Source organism: Erythrolamprus reginae, chromosome 1 (genome assembly GCF_031021105.1).
Source record: "Erythrolamprus reginae isolate rEryReg1 chromosome 1, rEryReg1.hap1, whole genome shotgun sequence".
Classification (NCBI taxonomy): Eukaryota; Metazoa; Chordata; class Lepidosauria; order Squamata; family Dipsadidae; genus Erythrolamprus; species Erythrolamprus reginae.
The window spans coordinates 299,528,481-299,544,709 of record NC_091950.1 but is presented as its reverse complement, the minus strand read 5'-3'; the positions used below and the strand labels follow the sequence as shown (position 1 = coordinate 299,544,709).

General features: G+C 40.8%; 1 protein-coding gene across 13 annotated transcripts in view; it reads left to right on the top strand.

Annotated features, from left to right (window-relative positions):
- CDK19 (cyclin dependent kinase 19) overlaps positions 1-16,229 on the top strand; it is a 107,201-nt gene that overhangs the window by 60,362 nt on the left and 30,610 nt on the right. For 11 of the 13 annotated variants that reach the window (XR_011557405.1, XM_070733338.1, XM_070733340.1 and 8 more), the window contains 2 exons: positions 404-461; positions 6,592-6,723. Coding sequence is in view for 12 of the 13 variants with exons in the window: in XM_070733338.1 (XP_070589439.1) it covers positions 404-461; positions 6,592-6,723 (190 nt within the window). In the remaining variant the exon portion in view is untranslated. The remainder of the gene's footprint in view (positions 1-403; positions 462-6,591; positions 6,724-16,229) is intronic. The other 2 variants (XM_070733343.1, XM_070733342.1) reach the window with 1 other exon arrangement.

Sequence of the window (16,229 nt, the reverse complement as noted above, 5' to 3'; positions counted from 1 at the left end):
ACAACCAATTAACAAGAGAACCAATCAGCTGCTCAGAATTTAAATATAACTCCAAGCGAACAACCAATCAAATGATCAATTGACCATACAGGCATACAAGACATTTGTAAGCTAAGGAGAATAGGACAAGAAAATCCTTCTGATGATGTTACTTAGTCTGGTAACAAAACGTTTAGAAACTAAATTGAAACAAGCTTGGAGAACCAACACTGGGAAAAAGGAATAATTATATTTTTATATTCAAATAAATATACTGTACATTATATCCAATTTTAAATAACATTTCAAGGAAGGAAAGTGCATGTTCTATGAATTCTAAATTGTTTATGCATAAACCTGTACCATTACATGAATGTGTGATATATGAGATACAGTATATGGATATTTTACTTTACTTTCTCAGAAACCAGCAAATATTCTAGTAATGGGAGAAGGTCCTGAAAGAGGAAGAGTTAAAATAGGTAAGTTTTATAATTACTTGCATTTATAAATGTAACTGCAAAAGAAATTAATAGAAATCCAAAGCAAAGTAATCTCTACTACATCAACATACAAATAGAATAGATAGTTGGATTTTACCCTCGAGGGGTGGTGGTTGAGCATGGCTTATATTTCCTGCAGTGTGGACTTTCCTTCAGAATGCTGAGGTGGCAGGTTACTGCCTCGGCCTTAGTTTGGGTCTCTGAGGATTGCCCCTCCCTGGCCCATCATCTGCCTTTTTTTACAAGGGGCCTCCCATTTAGGTCCCTCCCATTCACCTTAAACAAGATCTAAGTATTGCCCACAAGATCATATGCTGCAACGTCTTGCCTGTCGGCGACTACTTCAGCTTCAACCACAACAACACAAGAGCACACAACAGATTTAAACTTAATATTAACCGCTCCAAACTTGACTGTAAAAAAATGTGACTTCAGTAACCGAGTTGTCGAAGCGTGGAACTCATTACCGGACTCCATAGTGTCATCCCCAAACCCCCAACACTTTACCCTTAAATTATCTACGGTTCCTAAGAGGTCAGTAAGGGGCGAGTACAAGTGCACTAGAGTGCCTTCTGTCCCCTGTCCTATTGCTCTCCTATATCTCCTATACCTTTCTTCTATTCCTATATCTCTTCTTCTATTCTTTCATTGATATGTTCTATTACTTTATCTTCTTTTCTATTATTTCTTAGATATATTTTACTATGAGTATCTCCTCTATAACCTTCATCATGTATTTTATTATGTATATATAGATATATACCCACTAAAACCCTCATTGTGTATTGGACTAGATAGATAGATAGATAGATAGATAGATAGATAGATAGATAGATAGATAGATAGATAGATAGATAGATAGATAAATAAATAAATTTGTCCCTAGTGTTGCAGGCTCTGACCAAGCCTCCATTAAACCCTTGGAGGAGGCTTGCCTCCAACTTTAATTGTGGAATGTGGCATTCTTGGTGGCCATCACTTCTTTAAGACACATCTTGCTACTGGCAACATTGTTGATGTGCAAGGATCTTTACGTCTTCTATGCAGACAGGGTAGTTCTGCGGCTGGATCCTGTGTTCCTGCCCAAGCTCAACTCCATATTCCATCGTGCTCAGGAGTTGATTTTATCTAATTTCTGTCCAGACCCGCACCACGGTTGGACATCCGGTGACATACTTTGGACGTGTGGAGGACTCTTCACAGTACCGTCTCTCTCAGGAAGATGGAGGTCTTGTTTGTGTCTTTTTGCTCTTTGTCTCTTGGCCTCAAGATTTCACCTTCCACAGTCAGTAGGTGGCTTCGGTTCTGCATCGCTCAAGCATAGCAGTTGCAGTCTCTTCCCATGGCTTAAGGTGTGATGGCACACTCGACCAGGAGTGCAGCTACTACAGCTGCCTGGACTACACAGGTTAAAGTTAAGGAGATTTGCCAAGTGGCAACATGGGCATCGGTTTCTCCCTTCATCTGTCACCACTGCATAGACTCATTTGTGTCTGCTGATGTGGTGTTCAGCTCTCATGTGCTACAGCGGGTTCATGAGGAGCTAAGGAGCGGGGATTAAGCATTTGCCCACCCTACTGGGATCCTTACCTTTGGTATGTCTCATCCTGGACTCTTCCTACAATGTGAGAGAAAAGGAGCGTTGCTCTTGCCTGAGGATCAAAGGAAGAGTCCAGACCCACCCTTCGGTCTGGTTTTGGCCGGCTGCCAGGGGGTTTTGGTGTTCATGTTTCTGCAGGCTTCTTAGGATTTGTGTGGCCTTCTCAGGATTTGTCTGGCCACAGTTCGTGGTTTCTGCTGGGAGCTTGCGCCATTTGCCATAGAGCTATGGGGCTAGAGTAACCCATCCTAGACTCTTCCTTCGATCCTCGGAAAAAGGCATGGTTGGTCTTACAATACCCCATCTCTCCTAAAGCTCTTAGAACAATTTATTTATTTATTTATTTATTCATTCATTCATTCATTCATTCATTCATTCATTCATTCATTCATTGGATTTGTATGCCGCCCCTCTCCGTAGACTCGGGGCGGCTAACAACAGTAATAAAAAACATCATATAAATCCAATACTAAAACAACTATAAAACCCTTATTGTAAAACCAAACATCCCTACAAACAAACATGTTAAAGACTGGTGTTACAAGTTTCTCTGGCTCTTGGAGCCACTGAAAGGGAGCAATTAAAACTCTCACTGGAGAAGAGCCAAATGCTGGGAAAGATTGAAGGCAAAAGAAGAAGGTGAGGACAGAAAATGAGGTGGTTGGATGGAGTCACTGAAGCAGTTGGCATGATTAAATGGACTTTGGGGGATGGTAGAGCACATTAAGGCCTGAAGGAACGTTGTCAATTGGGTCGCAATGGCTTGGACATGACATTACAACTAACAACAACAAATATTTCTTCAGCTACGACTGAATGTTTAAAAGCTTTAACATTAAAAAGCTTTAACATTAAAAAGCTTAAACATAGCTCTTAACTCTGTGGATAAACTTTACTCTTTCTGCGGATCAGTACCAAAACCTGCCAAATCTCAAAATTATCTATGTCTACAGAGCAATTTATAGCAGAATTATACAACCTGTTTACTCGAGATTAATTATTGGTTATCATGAGGCTTCATTCCAGACACCGTAATAGATCATTACTCTCCAGATATTGAACTGCATATTCATGAACTTGCTTATTGTGAAAATTCATAGACATTACATGACTACATTAGCTATTTTATTAGTTTTATTAAATTCATCTTTGCATAGAAGAAATTTTTGCTGCAAGACACATAATTTGAAAGTCTGTTTCTGTGTCTTTGTTTGGAATTTAAATTCAAGGCCTTTCCCCCATATTTTTTAGAGTCAATGGAAATTTGGCCATTTGCTTCATGCTTTTGAGATCAATAATAATAAAATGGTTCACTCTGATTCAAGATTCAAATGTATACAATCATCCTATAATTGATTATCAATAGCAAAAAAAAAGACACTATTATTTTAAAAATTCCCAATAAAATATTTTGTGGTACGGACATTACTTTTTTCCTGCAAAAATATTGTCATTCATCAATCAGAATTGTGAACGTATTTTTTTAAAATATATATATATATATATATTTTTATTAAAGAATTGTGAATGCAAGAAAATATTGATGTAATAATGAGCTATATTCCATAATGAGATGTCTGTAGCACTTATGTTGAGACACAATTCACTTGTGTTTACTATAGAACACGAGTATCAAACTTGCGGCGTCACGTTGCAGTCACGTGACGTTTTGCAACATTTTTTCTCTTCATAGAGCTAGGGTGGGCGTGGCCTGTGCGTGACACATCCGGCCTGAAGAGTCGCCAGTTTGACATCCCTTCTATAGACCATAAATGCATTTGTCTTTTAAGATCCCTTCTAACCAAATGTTGCCATTTTGAAGCTTAAAAGCCATGCAAACCAAGGTGTAAATTGCAATTTATGCTTCACATCTGCATATAGAAGTTCTTATCTTAGTACTTCTCATTTACCTGGCTTTATTCAAAAGTGTCTTTGAAAATTGTTCAGAAAATTCGTTTAGTGTAAAATAAGGAAGCTGGATTTTTTGGGGACGGAACGGGACAGATGCTTTTTAAATTGTACAAAACTACTGCTATTATGATTAAATTGGTTTCCAGTGTGTTGCTCAGATCATTTCATGGTACTGGTTATTAATAATAACCAGTACCTTGAAATCATCTGAGCAACACACACAAAAAATATTTGGTAACTAACAATTTAGTTACTTATAGAATTTATCAGTCTCATCAAGCATTTGATATAGCTCTGTTTTACTGGTCCAAGTACTGTATAGGATAATTTGGCAGAAATTAGGAAAGCTTTGCAGCTTAGCTCAAATTAACAGAGATCTAAATTAGCTTCTATTTTTAAAAGAAATAAAAGTCCTATTTCTATCATAAGTTTTATAGTAGACATATTAATTTTAATCGTTCCAAAAAAATGGCTAAATGTCTAATGGAGGCAGTGGGAGATAGGAACAGCTTCCTTTGAATCAGTTGATTGTTTAGCGATGCCCCTCCCCCCAATGTGTCCTTTCATTTTGACAAAGAAATCTCATGAGGAAAAAATTAGTACTTTGCATTCTTTTCCCTATTATAACAATCCCTAATAATTTATAGTATTGAATGTTATTGCCTAAATATGATCTATATAATGCCAATAAGAATTGACTCAGACTACTGCTGCCAAAAAATCCCTTGGTCTGCCAAGCCTTTAATGTTAAGCTTTTTAATGCTTTAGATCAGTAATGTGGGTTCTAAAACCCGTTGCTACCAGTTCTGCATGCGCTGAAGTATCCCAGGTGGGTGGGCGGAACATCCCAAGTGGGTGGGCGGAGCCTCCCACCACCACCACTACTGGATTGTTGAAACATAGAAACATAGAAACATAGAAGACTGACGGCAGAAAAAGACCTCATGATCCATCTAGTCTGCCCTTGTACTATTTTTTGTATTTTATCTTAGGATGGATCTATGTTTATCCCAGGCATGTTTAAATTCAGTTACTGTGGATTTATCTACCACGTCTGCTGGAAGTTTGTTCCAAGGATCTACTACTCTTTCAGTAAAATAATATTTTCTCATGTTGCTTCTGATCTTTCCCCCCAACTAACTTCAGATTGAACCAGGAACAACCTACTGCTGCTTTAGATACAATTTGCAGAAAAGTGGTTTGAAGTTTGTAGAGACACCACTCCTGCCTACTATTAAAGCAGCTGCATGTTTTTTTAGATTGCACAGCATTTCAGAAAACAGTTGCACAATCCTGGCTAAAGATCAGTTATTTTACAGAGTCACATATAGCAATAGCAATAGACTTATACACCACTCCACAATGCTTACAGTATTCTCTAAGTCAGTGACACACACCCGCTAACCTTTTGGGCACCAGGGACTAGTACTGTGAATAGATGTTTTTTGTGAACAGGAAGGGGCATGGTTTCATACGCAACCTGCATACCACAGATGGGGCTTCGCTTGTTTACGCAGCCCAGTTGCTGGCCCATAGATTGGGGGCTAGGGACCCCTTCTCTAAGCAATTTACAGGCTCAGCATATTTCACCCAATATTTTAGGTCCTCATTTTACCGACCTGGGAAGAATGGAACGCTGAGTGAACCGTGAGCCGGTGAGAACTGAACTTCTGACCATCGGCAGAATTAGCCTGCAATATACAGTGCGTTCCGAAAGTATTCAGACCCCCTTCACTTTTGTTTTCATTTTGTCATTAATCTACTGAGTGTAGATTAATGAAAAAAATGAATTCCAACAATTGTAGAATCAGACTGCAGAATAACAAAATTGACAGAAATGAAGGGGGATTCTGAATACTTTTTAAATGCACTGTAGGTGGTTCATTTGTGCTCTACAAGCCCAAACCATATTTTTGGTCCTGAATGTTATAAATAACAATCTTATATGTACTTATGCTAGATATTAAAATATTTTGACTATAGGTTTTTTATTAAGTCTATTAATCTGAACTAGAATATACATTTATTTTAATAATAACGAAGTGTTTGGACTTGCATAAATTAGTTGTATTTCTAATAACTACACAGAACATTCCTTTTTTGCCTAATTTGCCTAATTTATATTTGATATGCCTAACATATTTTATATAATAAATAATGGTGTTGTCTTCACTGATGAAGTCAATTCAAATCAAATGCATGTTCAAAAGCACTCATACTCAGTTTACGATGTTAAGGGACTGGCAATAGGAAATACTTGTAGCTCCTAACATGGATGAAATGCATTTATAATGTAAAATTTTGGGTAATATGTTCAGGATTGTCAGCAATGTTTATGTATTGTCCATGTAAATACACTGTTTGGGATATGGAGTAACTTTCAATCATTAATTTAAAGAAAAAGTGGATGGGAGAAATAAACTAAGTAATATCTTCAAATAGGTCCTATACGAAAGTTCTAGATAGGGCAGATATGTAAGATTGCGTACTTGCTCTAGCTTTGAGATAAATGAGGCATTGATACTATCAGGAACAGCAGCATAGAAAAACTTTTAGAAAAGTTTGTTTGGTGTAATACAAAAACTGGTTATTTTACAGCTGATATGGGTTTTGCAAGGCTATTCCATTCTCCTCTGAAACCGCTGGCAGACCTTGACCCAGTTGTGGTGACATTTTGGTACAGAGCTCCAGAATTGTTACTTGGGGCACGGCACTACACAAAGGCAATTGGTAAGTGTTTTGATTTTAAAAAATACAGCTCAATAACTATCAGAATTATCAATGTGCATAATAAATGTAAGAGTTATAAAGCTCTTAAGTAGTTCAATACTTTAAATATCTATCTATTTCAGGAATAAAATACAGTTCTGTTAATTAATGCAAATTAAAGCACGTTCATATTACAAGTACAATTATTGGTTTCACAAATATTTTGAATGTGTTTCTATCAGACTTAATAGCTTTTTATTCCAAAAATATCCAACAGTAATTTCCTTTTCTGGTCCCGTGGTGTAAAAGATCCTGAGATTTAAGTCATCTCTGTCCAGAAACCTTCTGTATCTGCAGGAAAAAGAGCAAAATGTTCTTATCAAATCATTTCCTCCGTCTGCCTTCACCAATCTGGGTTGTCCAAGTATATATGGACTGCGATGTCCAGGTTCTCCAGCCAGCACAAACCCTTGAAAATTCTGGGGTTTCAGTTCTGACAAATTTTGATGATTCCCTGTTTTGTTATTTTTTGTTTTTTTTAAAATATATTTTATTGGTTTTGCACATAAGGTTACATAAAACAAACATAAAACAGTGCACAGTGCATGTGCCCATCACCTGACTGACAATAACCATCACCACCACCACCACCAATTGCGGGGGGTTCAAATATTTACTAGATTATGTTCTCCCCCCCCCCCCTTAGCTCCCCCTTATTCAAAGAGTGATTGGAGTTTATTTTTTGACATTTTCGTCACAAATTCTACTCAATATATAATCTTTCACCTTATCCCATCGTACCATCAGCTTCTCCAATTTATTTTCATCAAACTTGTTTAATCTTATTTCCATGATTTCAAAATGAATGTGATCAACCATGTACCAATACCAGTTCTGTAATGTCCATTTTATTGATGATGCCCCGTTGAAGAAGATTTTGCTTCTGCAAATAATTTTAAAACCTGCTGGAGTTGAAGAAGCAGATGAAGATACTATATTGATGCAGCCATATAAGGTCATGCTCCTCTAATGGCCACTTAGTAACCATCTTTTTTTTTTATTTGTCAATTTTATTTGAATGACTGAACTGCCTGATACTCCTGCAGAACCATTAACTACATTAATTACATCACTGCTTTCAGAGTTTGTTTTTAGCTATGTCATATATTTGATTTCTTTGACTTATTATTACTCATTCCTTTTCCACACCCAACATTGCATTGTTTATCCTGGGAAAGGACAGCCCATGTGTATGGGTCTTTGAGGGAATAATGGGGAAAAAAGATGTTCAGGAATGACATAGAGACAGCTAAATAGTGAGGGAGCCTGTAGAACAGGTTGGCTTTCTTACTTGGTTTGTAAAAATGCGGAATTCTGAATATCCCTCAGGTTCTTTTATGTCTATGATATATTAATGAGTCACTATACATGCATGAAGTCATCAGATACTGCCATTAAACTCTATTGCCTAATGTATCAGTAATTCTTATTTGAAAAAGCAGAAATATGTATGTGGGAAAGAAGGATCAAATGTGGTTTTTTTTTAATTTTTCCATTTCCATTCTGTCATGCTTCTTTTCTCGTTGTTCATGTCCTTTAAAAAGTAACATTATTATAAATGTGATCCTGTACATGTATAGAATATTGAAATTAAATAGGAGACATAGGTTTTAAGAAGTAATTTTTCTCTATTCCAATTTCTGAATCCTAATGGCTAAGAAATATTCTGTGTGTAAAATAGTCTTGCTTCGCTAATCTTGTACTTTTAAGAACTTTTTAAATGTTCTTTGGGATGAGGAGAGAATGATCTTTCTGTTTCTCTGCTTGCCTTTCTTTTCTTATTGGATCTTTGTCTCTAATCTTCCATGATCAAGAAAAAAATAATTTATAGTTCTACTCTGAACATTCTTATTATCCTCGTCGAACCAAAATGAAAGTCCCAGAGCTATATCAATTAGTGAAAAATATCCAAAATTTGTGTAAGAAAATACTAATTTGGGAACTTTCTTTAACGGAATGGGAACAGTTTAACTTCTGGAGGTCTCATATTCCCTTTCTTAGTCATTAGAAATGAATCTAGCGTGTTTTTTAGTAGAAGACTTAATATTAGAGGTAATATTTCTTCCTTGTCTGTAGAAAAGCTTACTTCTGTTATGCCGGGCTTCATGTTATGAGCCCCAATTAAGTCCGGAGTATAAATTCAAACACACACACTGTTGTAAAGTAAACAAAGAGTCTGTTTATCAAAAAAGAAAGTATTGTACACACGCACTTTAATCAGCCAAAGTGCTCTCCCACAAACTACAAGCCTGGAATGCTGTGAAAAGCAAAAACAAAAGCAGAGCAGATAAAGGCAGCTGTGAAGACATCACAGCCACCCCCCTTCAAGAGTCCACACTGTACTTAACTCTGAAATATTCAAAAAGTCTTTGTAAATCCTGAAGCAGTCCAAAACCAAACAACGCTTGTCTCTCTACAAACGGATAATCTCCCACGCATGCTCTCAGCAACGCTGGCAATTTATCAGCAACCCCATTAGCCTAATTGCCCCCAGCCACAGGTGTTCTCCCTTATCTTCTATAATGCTTGTGCAGTTGTTCCTTTCTTGTCATAAACCTGCACCTGCGAACATCTATGAATCGCTCTTCCTCCGAATCTAATGATGATTCACTAATGGGGTCATTAGCTAATGGGATGCCTGTAACTACCTCATCATCCGATCCTGCTTCACTCCCAGAATCTTCCCTTGACACAGAATCCTCACTGTCCAAAGCTGTTGGCAATAAAACCAGTCTCTGATAACGTGAGGATTCTCCCAAACCAACCCCCACAGTCCTTGGAGCAGGAGCTGGCCCAGAGCCAACCACAACAACTTCCCTTCAGTGTTTTGAATTCAGCTGTGTGTTAATTAGTTTCTCCTGCATTACACATTCCACTGTAACAACCAGCTTGCAATTGATAAAATATATGAGAATGTATAACCATTTGATATTGCACATGGCAAGCACAGGCAAGCAAATCCACTCATGAAATGTCCAAGTCAACAACTTTATTGTGTTTTATCTATATTACAAGATTATCCACAGACTGTTTGCCTTCTTTTGAAAACAACTAGATAAGTTTCATTGAACCTGGGGCAATGGGGACAAGCATGTGTCTCTTGTGGCTATGCAAGGACTCAAGGCTGTTTCCCTGTTGGTCCCTTCTCCCTGCCTGACTGTGAATTTCCCAACAATACAGTGATCCCCCGATCATTGCGAGGGTTCCGTTCCAGGACCCCCCGCAACGAGCGGGTTTTCGCGAAGTAGCGCTGCGGAAGTAAAAACACCATCTGCGCATGCAGCGAGGAGCCGAAGATTGGGGTTTCCCCGTCGCCCACGTTCGCCTTTGACTTCGGGACTCAGTTGGTAAACCGCGCGGCTGTTTTAAAACGTCGCCACCGGCATGTCCCGAAGCCAAACGAACCGGGGTGGCCGGGCAAGCAGCGAGCGAACGGCGGGTGGCCGGGCGAAGGGCGGGCGGGCGGCGAACGGCGGGCGAGCCGGGCGAACGGCGGGCGAACGGCGGGTGGGCGGGCGAACGGCGGGTGAGCCGGGCGAACGGCGGGTGAACGGCGGGTGGCCGGGCGAAGGGCGGGCAAGCGGCGAACGGGGGAAGACCCAGGGAAGCCGCCCAGCAGCTGATCTGCCCGGCGCCATCTACGCATGCGTGCCCATAGAAAAAAAGGGCGCGCATGCGCAGATGGTGTTTTTACTTCCGGGTTCAAAAATCGCCATATAGCCGTTTCACAATCATCGGGAGCGCAATACCCGGGGGATCACTGTATACTAAAATATTGTTGTCAGCCCTTGGGTTGCTTGGATATACAGTGATACCTCGTCTTACGAACTTAATTGGTTCCGGGATGAGGTTTGTAAGGTGAAACGTTTGTAAGACGAAACAATGTTTCCCAATGGAAAAGCAATTAATGTGTACAAGCCCAAAACTGACCCCTTTTGCCAGGCAAAGCGCCCGTTTTTGCACTGCTGGGATTGCCCTGAGGTTCCCCTCCATGAGAAACCCCACATCCGGACTTCTGTGTTTTTGTGATGCTGCAGGGGAATCCCAGCAGTGCAAAAACGGGTGCTTCACTGGCAACGGAAGTCTGGAGGTGGGGTTTCTCAGCAAGGGGAGCCTCAGTGAAATTGCAGCATCGTAAAAACACGGAAGTCCTGGAAACCCCACCTCCAGACTTCCCTGTTTTTGTGATGCTGCGATTTCTCGGAGGTATTCTGGTCCGATGCCATGAAGGGCTTTAAAGGTCATAACCAACACTTTGAATTGTCACCAGAAATTGATCGGCAGCCAATGCAGACTGCGGAGTGATGGTGAAACATGGGCATACCTAAGTAAGCCCATGACTGCTCTCGCAGCTGCATTCTGCACGATCTGAAGTTTCCGAACACTTTTCAGAGGTAGCCCCATGTAGAGAGCATTACAGTAGTCGAACCTCGAGGTGATGAGGGCATGAGTGACTGTGAGCAATGAGTCCCAGTCCAGATAGGGCCGCAACTGGTGCACCAGGCGAACCTGGGCAAACGCCCCCCTCACCACAGCTGAGAGATGATTTTCTAATGTGAGCTGTGGATCGAGGAGGACGCCCAAGTTCCGGACCCTCTCTGAGGGGGGCAATGATTCCCCCCCCAGGGTGATGGACGGACAGATGGGATTGTCCTTGGGAGGCATAACCCACAGCCACTCCGTCTTATCCGGGTTGAGCTTGAGTCTGTTGACACCCATCCAGGCCCCAACAGCCTCCAGGCACCGGCACATCACTTCCACCGCTTCGTTGACTGGGCATGGGGTGGAGATGTAAAGCTGGATATCATCGGCGTATTGATGATACCTCACCCCATGTCCTTGGATGATCTCACCCAGCGGTTTCATGTAGATGTTGAATAGCAGGGGGGAGAGGACCGACCCCTGAGGCACCCCACAAGGGAGAGACCTCGGAGCCGACCTCTGATCCCCCACTAACACCGACTGCGACCGGCCAGAGAGGTATGAGGAGAACCACTGAAGAACAGTGCCTCCCACTCCCAACCCCTCCAGCCGGTGCAGAAGGATACCATGGTCGATGGTATCGAAAGCTGCTGAGAGGTCAAGAAGCACTAGGACAGAGGATAAACCCCTGTCCCGGGCCCACCAGAGATCATCCATCAACGCGACCACAGCGGTTTCCGTGCTGTAACCGGGCCTGAAGCCCGACTGCTGGGGACCGAGATAATCGGCTTCTTCCAAGGACCGCTGGAGCTGGAGTGCCACCACCTTCTCAACAACCTTCCCCATAAAGGGAAGGTTGGAGACTGGACGATAGTTATTAAGTACGGGAGGGTTTCTTGAGGAGGGGGCGCACGAGCACTTCTTTATAGAGTGTTGGAAAAGCTCCCCTCCCCAAGGAAGCGTTGGTAATCTCCTGGGCCCAGCTCCGTGTCACCTCCCTGCTGGCCGAAACCAACCAGGAGGGACACGGATCCAGTAAACAGGTGGCGGAACTCACAGCTCCAATGGCCTTGTCCACTTCATCAGGTGTCACCAGATCAAACTCTTCCCAGACAGGTGGACAAGTACGTGCCCCAGTCACCTCGACTGACTCGTTGTCAGTCGACTCTGTTTTATAATTGGAGTCGAGGTCGGCCCGGATCTGAGCGACTTTATCAGCGAAAAACGTGTTGAAATCCTCGGCACTACTCTGCAAGGGCTCCCCAACTCCCCCGTGGTTGAGAAGGGAGCGGGTCACCCTAAACAGAGCGGCCAGGCGGGATTCCGCTGATGCAATCAAGGCGGCATGGTACGCGCATCTTGCCGCCTTGAGCGCCACTTTGTAAGTCTTAATAAAAGCTCTTACAAGTGTTCGATCAGATTCAGACCTACTCTTCCTCCATCGCTTCTCTAGACGTCTCTTTTGGCGTTTCAACTCCCGGAGCTCCTTGTTGAACCATGGGGCTCTACGGGGTCTAACGCCACGGAGAGGTCGCAAAGGCGCAATCCGGTCAAGAGCCTCCGCCGCAGCCCTGTTCCAGGCCTCCGCGAGAGACTCCGCCGAACTGTGGACGAGTGCCTCTGGAATAACCCCAAGCGCCGTTTGAAAGCCCTCTGGGTCCATCAGGCGTCTGGGGCGGAACATCTTCATTGGTTCCGCCTCCCTGCGGGGAAGGATTGGAGCCAGGAAGTCGAGCCATAGTAGAAAATGGTGAGATGAGGTATCACTGTACTGTATTAATCTATTTCCCCACCTAAATAGAATGGGAACATTGGGTCTGTCTTCTGATCCCCAGAGAAATATTTCATAATAAGCTAAACTACTATTCTTGATCAATGCATTCTCCAATACTGTCAGTTCATACTAGACTAGTATGATTTATATCTTATGATTTCCGGTTGTAGAAGGCAATCAAATATATATGACTTGAAGGACAAGAGGAAGAGCTGCTATCCAGGAAACAGTCAGATACAGTCAAATACGCAGTCTTGAGCCCACACCAAGAAAATAATTTGAGAAAATTTCTCAATCTTAGATAAGGGGGTGGGAGCATACTGAAGTTGAAATAATAAGGTTGCTATTGGCCCCACAAGGTAAAGTAGACTTAGGAACCAATGCCGTATAGATCAACACTATTTTTACTGAGACTACTATAGTAACAGAATCTTGCAAGTCTGAATGTGTTTTTGCCAGCACTTAATTTTATTGTCTGAAGGTAGGAGCGGCTTGAGAAATTTTCTTGAGTTATTTTCTTGGCCCAGTCTCATATGCTGCTCTTGTTTTTTACTTACTTAAAAGATACACCTACTACCCTTTGGGTGAGGCTTCAGAATTACATGCAGAAACAAGATAATACTTTCAATATATAGAATACAGTTATTGGTGAGGAAAATGAAACAAAGATATAGAATGCAGATGAACAGAAGACTTGGACTGAATTGGACAAAAAACAGGTTAAAGCTAATTATCAAAGTTATTTTGAGATGGTGAAGGTAACAAAGAATAATTGTTCACTCATGTTGAATTTTTCACAGTTTTCTCCTGCAGAATTTTTCAGTCTCTTTATAGACTAATTAAAGGGGCAAAAATCCAAATGAAGTCTTGCTTATGTTAAGTGTAGATAAGATTGCTCAGAATGCCATGAACTGGACTTTATGATTCATGCAAGACATTATTGTTGAAACGTTTGTGAAGCAACACATGAACTTAATAAATGATGTGACTGCTTCAACAGTAAGGAGAGATGCTTCATGTATACTCTCAAAGCACCTATTTGCAACAAATTGTACATCCATAGTATCTTTATTTCCCTTCAGAAAGCTCGTGATCAAATTTCTTCAGCAATCTTGTGAAGGTTTCCTCCTTAATATACCTTCATTGTCAATTTCTACTCTAGTAAATTCAGAAATATTGCACTATACTATTTGCTTTACATCTTGGGTTTTGGACCTGGTCTGCAGATTTATATTTAATCTGCGCTGGACCATAGAGTTTACTGGTGGTTTTTGGTTCAGTCAATCTCAGCCCAACCTATTTTATCAGATTACTGTTTTGACGATAAAATTAGGGGAAACTTCATATAAACAGCCTTGAATTGTTAGAGAGAAGTGATATTTAAACCCTTCATTTAGTTATTGGTTCATTGAGTTCCTTTTCTTTGTACTTAGTTGATCTGGCACATGAAAAATGTAGCGTTTCAGAAAATATGGTCTTCCAGTATCCAATTTAGCAACAATTTGCCCTTCCAGAGTTTTAAATTAGATTTTTTTTCACACCACTGATGCTGGTATGCAGTCTGATTTCTCCTATGTCGCCACCCCACATATATTAGCTTTAATCAATGTGCAGAATTTCTATTTCATGAGATCTAGATACAGAAAGATTAAAAAAAACATGTTAATAGACCTGTCCATCTAGATCAGTGTTTCCCAACCTTGGCAACTTGAAGATATTTGGACTTCAACTCCCAGAATTCCCCTGGCTGGCTGGGGAATTCTGGAGTTGAAGTCCAGATATCTTCAAGTTGCCAAGGTTGGGAAACACTGATCTAAATAATGGGCAGAAACAATTGAAGCCCCCAAAAATCAGAGACCAAGAAACCAACAAGAGGCTCAATATCCCTTTTGGATTTTAAAAATAGAAAGGCAACCTCCATTTTGTCTTTGCTTTTGTCTTCAGTATTTCTTTTCCATAACGCTGGCTGAAGACAAGTTCAGAGCAAAGCAGCCAGCCAGCAGTTACCAAGCTGGAAATTAGTGAAGTTGGACAGCAAGCTAACACTAGGGAAGATAGTTGTAATATAGCTCCTGAGAAACAGATGGGGGAGGGAGAGTTCAATTTATGTGCAAAAAGCAGGTGTTTTTATCATTAGCTAACATTAAACCTCCTAAATTCCACATGCTTTTTGCATCTTTAGCCTCAACAGCTATGTGGGGTTTTGTTTTATGGGTTTAGATCGAGATTATGTGAATCTGTTTTGAAGTACTGTATGTGCATTTGTTTCATAGCTCATTCCTTTCACAAAGTAACTGGGGTTTTTTTCTTTCAATTTTTTTTCTAAGTCTTGAATGTAGATATAAGAAAAATGGAAAGCTCTTAATGAGCCAGAGAGTCTCATCCTGGGAAAGTAATCTAACTGTTAGTACAGATCTCCAGATCTCTAAAGCAACAGGGCTGGCACTTGCGTCTTTGTAGGCCAGCAATAGAAGGGGATTTCCCTAGAGTAACATGACTGGTAGCATTCATAGTTGACTGTGCAAGTTGTAGGGAGAATTGGCAGAATCACCTAAGTTGGTTTTGGAGACCCATTGTGGGAATGCATGGGATTTTAAGCTATCCCATGGGTGTCAAACTTTATTTCATTGAGGCCCATAATAGGGTTGTGTTTGATCTTGGAGGGCCATGGTGGGCAAGGCCATGGTGGGCATTTGACACAGGCTTAAGATACATTTTCCCCCTTTGCATTCAAAACAGATATTCCAAACAAAGGGAGATTGGCATAAATAGTTGTAATAGTTTCAATTCCACAACGTAGAAACTAAAGACAATGTAGAGTCTGTCGCGATAGTGAAAATGATTAAAGTCCGTTTGAACCTTAATTACCGCGGAGGCGATGGATGGAAGCTTTTTTAGTCATTTGTTCAAAACAAGATTTCTTTTATTATAAAAGTAGAAAATAAAACATGTCTTGGTGGACAACATAACAAATACGTCTTTACATGATGGTGGCTAGAAAGAAGAATGGAGTTTTAGGATGAAGAAGAAGGAAGTAGTATTAGATGTGGCAGGATATTACATCATAATAGGAGGAACTTAATAAAGCACACACAGTTAACTCTTTAATTACTAAATGTCTCTGGGGCTGGCAATATTCAGCGTGACAGAGTCCACAGCTGCTATGGAGCAACACTCTTTAATTTAGGAGCAGATCTGAATGTGTGCATAATATTGTCAGAACAGAAATGTTCAAAAGTGTGAGTTCGGACAACCTAAACAACATCCAGGG